This window comes from Argentina anserina, chromosome 4 (assembly GCF_933775445.1).
Source record: "Argentina anserina chromosome 4, drPotAnse1.1, whole genome shotgun sequence".
Lineage (NCBI taxonomy): Eukaryota > Viridiplantae > Streptophyta > Magnoliopsida > Rosales > Rosaceae > Argentina > Argentina anserina.
The window spans coordinates 19,721,578-19,727,218 of record NC_065875.1 but is presented as its reverse complement, the minus strand read 5'-3'; the positions used below and the strand labels follow the sequence as shown (position 1 = coordinate 19,727,218).

The 5,641-nt window shown below is 42.7% G+C and overlaps 1 protein-coding gene across 1 annotated transcript; it reads left to right on the top strand.

Moving 5' to 3' along the window:
• Positions 1-3,456: 3,456 nt before the first annotated feature.
• Positions 3,457-5,077, top strand: LOC126789868 (protein CURLY FLAG LEAF 1). Its single transcript, XM_050515936.1, has 2 exons — positions 3,457-3,773; positions 4,317-5,077. The coding sequence occupies exons 1-2, from the start codon at positions 3,495-3,497 to the stop codon at positions 4,665-4,667; spliced, it is 630 nt and encodes a 209-aa protein (XP_050371893.1). The 5' UTR covers positions 3,457-3,494; the 3' UTR covers positions 4,668-5,077.
• The last annotated feature ends 564 nt before the right edge of the window (positions 5,078-5,641 follow it).

Genomic DNA, 5,641 nt, shown 5'->3' with positions numbered 1-5,641 from the left:
AAATGACGAGAAACGATGAAAAAATCGTCGAAAATGCGACAGAACCGGCGGCGCCGATTGCCAGAAACCGGCCGGCGGCTGTCGGAGCTAGCCGGCAAGGAGGCGGGGGCTGCTGTCCGACAGGGGACGCCGGCAGGAACAGGATGGTGGCGCCGAAAACGCCGGCAAGTCGCCGGAAGGCGGCCAAAACGCTGGTAAAAATGCGGAAAACGTTCCGGAAACACCGGACCCATAACCGGGAAGAACGATGTCAATTTTGACGTTCCGAGGTTCGTTTTCCAAATTTCAAGGTCCAAAATCATAATGTAGTGCTACTGGGGTCCTATGTAACCCAAAAGCGGTGAATTTAAAAACCACGTGAGTTGCAAACGTTGACCATGCATGCTAAGCCAAGGCAAATAAAATTCTCACGAGTCCAAGAAAGACGAGAATTTTTATAGAATATGCCAATATTTAATACAACACAACCAAACTTCCAATTCCAATAGACGACTTAAGCTAAAGTCGAACAAGAAACATGGCAATGCCAACGTCATACTTGAAAAATAGTAAGCAGAAAACATAGTCAAAATAGATTGACTAATCAAAAGTCCGTAGCAACAAAATCTTGCATATCGGATCGGGCGGAGCCTTAGCCTGAGGCTCAAAAATGTTTGCTTACTTGAGAATGGAAGAATGTTACTTTTCCATCTCCAAAATTCCCTCAAGAAATAGATACAGGTGCCAAAAAGGGCATGCGTTTCTTGGATGTGGAGTATGCATCAAGGTCAACTATGATAATACAACGTCATAGACGTTCATTAAATCACTTTAACTGTGTCCCATAGAATTCTTTATTTTTGGGATCTTTTGTCAGCAAATAGTGCTGCATCAGAGTAATGAATCAACTCAAATAAATGAGTACGTAGACCTTGGGATTATCGTTTATAGGCATGAGTTTAAGAAAACTCAAACATTCAAATAACAGTCGCGATGGCGACGCATCCATAAGAAACGAGGGTTGGATAGGTTTCGAATAATCGAAATATTCAAGTATGTAACCGGAATTAGAAGGGTTCTGATGTATATGGTCACAAAATAATCGATGCATATCGGCGATTCTCATGATCGCACCCAAAACAGCGGTGCACTCAGGCGACCACACGAAATCGATATCTTCCTTTTTAAATAATAACGTGACTCCCCCAGGACCGTCACACGAAAAACGTCGACCAAGAGGGGAATCATATCCCTCTTTGGTCTCATCGGCGTTATAAGAAAGGCATGAAAAAAAAAGACTAATAGCGCCCGATAATTTATATATATATCTTCAAAAGCAGCAACTTTAAGAAAAACATACTTGTTGGTCTGCCAAATAGACCGCATATAAGTAAATTGCTCTGCAAATCGATCGTCATGCATGAAGTTACTTGTTGAATTCCTTTTCGATCTTCGTCCGATGACATAAAATCTTGGGAGGGTACGATCAAAATCGTATGTAGATGACAAAAGTATCATCCATCTCGGCATGAATGTCATCACCATAGTACGACGAGTGATCACTTTTCCTATGCAAGCACGTGAAACATAGTTAGAAAACGAAAACGTGCAAATAAACGATTTAATAAGCAATAGGAAAATAAAAAGGAAAAAAGAGAAATAGTTTAAAGGCCCAAAAGGGTAGAGAAGACGGGAGTAGCTTCTCTTGAGCGAAGAGTTTGCTTGTGCAGTTCGCGTTCATTGCGTATATATGCGGGAGGAGCAATTTTGAATCCTCTGATGCGGGGTTTTTCGGGGCAAAAAGATGTTTTTGCGGAGCGAATGCGGAGGATACCCTGCGGGGCTGCGTGCAGGGGCAGCAGGGGGGGCTGCAGGGGTGCGTGCAGGGCTGCGTGCGGGGCTGCGTGCGTGCGTGCAGGGCTGCGTTGCGGGGGCTGCAGGGGCTGCGGGCGCAGCATGCAGGGGCTGCGTGCGGGGCTGCGGGGGCAGCATGCAGGGGCAGCACGCAGGGGTTTTAGGGTTTAGGGTTCGCGCGGGGCTGCAGGGGTAGCGTGCAGTGGCTGCGCGCGGGGCTACGGGGGCAGCGTGCAGGGGCTGCGCGCGGGGCTGCGGGGGCAGCGTGCAGGGGCTGCGCGCGGGGCTGCGGGGGCAGCGTGCAGGGGCTGCGCGCAGGGGTTGCGGGGCTGCGCGCAGGGCTTGCGGGCAGGGGCTGCGCGGGGGGGGGGGGGGGCTGTTGTGCGGCGTTAGCGATGCGGCGGCTGCAGGAGGTGCGCCGGCGAGGAGATGCCGGAGCTTGGAATCGACGGCGGCCGGCGGAGGAGAGAGAGAGAAAAAAAAATAGGGCTCTAAAAGTTCAGGGTTTTAGAGCAACGTGCTGATAACGTGTTTCAGGATGAAATAATTGTGTATTATTGAATGATATGGGGGCCTATATATAGGCATTACAAAACCACAATCCCGTAGGATTCGGAGTCCTAATCTATTACGGAGATGCTAATCTATCTCCTAACAGGAATCCTATTAGGCTAAGACACACATAAGGGTAAACTAGTAATTCTCCCGGAACAATATATATATTATAGATATATATTTATCTTTAAAGAGAATTCATTTACCATATTTGGTTATTAGCTGTTAACCGGTGAGTTTGTGGACTGTGTCATGTACAGACATAACTGTCATATAAGTTTTCCCAGTTAATTTGCACGGCGTTGCCGTAGAGTTTCAAAACTGTGTCAAAATTTGGGTTTAGGGAAACATAAATCATGTTATAGCTTTAAATCATGTTAGGGAAACATAAATCCGGACAAGAGTCTTTGAAACTGCAGCAAAAATTTCACCGTTGCACGGTCTCCTCTAACAACTTAACAGGTAATCAATTGTTTAACAAAATTCCGGCATTCAGTTTTGGTAATCGCGTTTTTACCGGGTCACTGCTATTTCAAAAAGAAAAGGAAAACAATTTAATCCTCCCCAGGTAAATAATATTGCCAAGACTTAATCAACTTTTTTTTCCACCAATTAGGGAAACAACTAACAACACCTATTTCATTCTCCATTCACGAGAAATAAATTTGTCGCTTATTTTTATTATGTCCATCCCATGACACTATTCTAAATAAATGCCAAATATTTTTTTATAATATTATAGTTATAAATTTATTGTTAAATGACACTTAATATTTACTTAAATGAATAGATATAAAAAGTATATGTGCAAATTTCAATTCCGTTTCTGGTCCCACTCTACCTCACGCGCAACGGGAAGCGCGTGTGTGATTCTCTCCTCCTTCCTCTTTTTCTAATTGCTACCGACTTTCTCATCTCATTTCCAGAGCTGGGAATTTTGGAAATGAAATGACCCTTTTACCTGTCTCTGTCTATTTCTCTATCTCTTCCCTTATTATACTTTCCCTTCCAAAATTCCCCTTCTAATTCTCTCTCTTCTCTGTATACTCTCTCTCTCTCTCTCTCTCTCTCTTGTGTGTCACTTGCGATTGTGTGAGATATAGTCGATGGCAGCTCCGAACATGGCGACGATCGCCGCATCTCTGGAGCGGTCTCTACAAAACTGCTCGTTAAACCACACCATCTCCGGCGGCGGTAACGGTATCCGGAGCAGTCAAGGGTCGAGTGTTCATGTTGGGATTAGAAGGTCGTCGTCAACCTCATCAATCTCAGATGATTCGCAGCAGAATCAATTCACAGCCAACAACAACAATGAAGACACAACTCTGGAGCTCAACTCAAATGTCTCGCTTCCCTACCATTGGGAACAATGCCTCGACTTAAAGGTAACAAACCAGTTGGAACCCCATTTATAGTTTTAGTTTCCATTTAGAGGGTTTCATAAATGCAACAAAAAACATGGCAGATCTTGTTCATTAAATTTCTGAAATGTTCAGAACGCTATAGCTTTCAATCATTGTTGTATTTAATGCTATATGCTTCTCCATCCCTGACCTTGTGAAGATTAGGGTAACAATCTCTATACCAGAACCAAATTCTCAGAGAGAGAGAGAGAGAGAGAGAGAGAGAAGAATTTTTTTTTCTTCCATTGTTCTTCTTTTACCTTTACTTTCACCCTTTCATTTCTTACTTTAGACTTCAGAGGAAAGCCAAATAGAAAAGCTTCAATGGTTTTGACCAAGTAGTTGGTTCATTTCTTAAACGAGAGACTTTATTCTTTTCAGTTTGATCATCTAGGTAGCTACATATTATTCAAGAAACCTTTTTTGGTTTGTTGTTGATTTGGGAAAGTGGTGGTTAAAAATCAGGGTTTGATAACACCCTTTGCTGCAAAATGTGGTTTAATTATTGTGATTATTATCTTTCAGACGGGTGAGATTTACTACATAAATTGGAGGAACGGAATGAAAGCGAAAGAAGATCCGAGAACAGCAGCACAATACAGCGGAGATTGTTACTACTCGGATGATGATGATAATAGCTCCTATGATAGCGAAGAGTCTTCGACTGAGTCGTCTCCATCTTCTTCAAGAGAGAGAGAGCCCTATAATAATCAGCAGAAAGAATCAGATCAGAATAATAAGCAGGACCATGTTCTGGTTGTGGCTGGCTGCAAATCGTGTCTCATGTATTACATGGTCCCCAAACAGCACGAGGATTGCCCCAAATGCAGTGGCCAGCTTCTTCACTTCGATCGATCCGAAAGCGGCTCACCATGAACACCACATTAGTTTCTCTAGTCGTTCCCTCTAGCCATATCTACCGTTTTGTTTAGTCCGAAATGTGAGAGACAAGTTTGTTAGTGTGGTGGTGGTGGTTGTTGTTTGTTGTTCATTTTTTCTGGGCCTAGCTAGCCTGTTTTGTCAATTTGGGTTACCTTTGTTTTGGGATAAAGCCATGGGAGAGGCAAGAGATGAGTCCTACACAGTGCCAGCAGCCGCAGGAGGAAGAAGAAGAAGATGATCGAAGATGATCGAAGATGAGCAAGGTCAATGGGATTGGTAGAAGTAGAGGAATTATTTGGTAATGATTGCGACGTGTAGGTTTCTTCTCTTTTGTTTCATGCTCTTTCTCCTGAATTTATTTTTCACATTTTTCCCTCCATATTACTTCGATTCATTCCTTTTTATATATTATTTATTTATTTTTCATAGCCAACTAGCTAGCTCCCAATATTTCCGGTTAGGATACAGTGAACCCCTACATCTTTTTTCCGAAGAGGACAGGCACTCGTCATCAATGTCAATCAATGTTTGTTTTCGTTGGCTATTAGAGTTTCATATGATATAGATATTTATAGGGATCATGTACATCATGCATGTTATGCAATCAATACAATCGGGATAAAATAGAAGGAGAATAGATATATTATCTTCCCTATCATTAATTCAAATTAATGAGCATATTGAAGAACCCCGGAAATTTATGGATAGTTATTATTGATCAACATGCAATTTCCATCATCGTAGCTCCACTTTTCTTGGCCTAAATTGAAGATGTCAATGGATATAGTTTTAAATTAGTTGTTGCGGGAGGGGGTTGGATTTAAAAGGGATGAGTCTAAATTATGACAAAATGGTTAACCAAAGAAGGTCGATCGGGTGCGAATCCGAATCGAGTTCCACTTACCTACGTAGGTAGTAAAAGATGAACCATAATCAATATATAAGGGTATTTACAACTATGATTATCT

What these genes read in the sequence shown, in the direction of transcription:
- LOC126789868 (XM_050515936.1), top strand. Translation starts at nt 3,495, where the DNA reads ATGGCAGCTCCGAACATGGCGACGATCGCCGCATCTCTGGAGCGGTCT. An exon ending in AACAATGCCTCGACTTAAAG is followed by an intron (nt 3,774 to 4,316) that starts GTAACAAACCAG and finishes ATTATCTTTCAG; the next exon opens with ACGGGTGAGATTTACTACAT.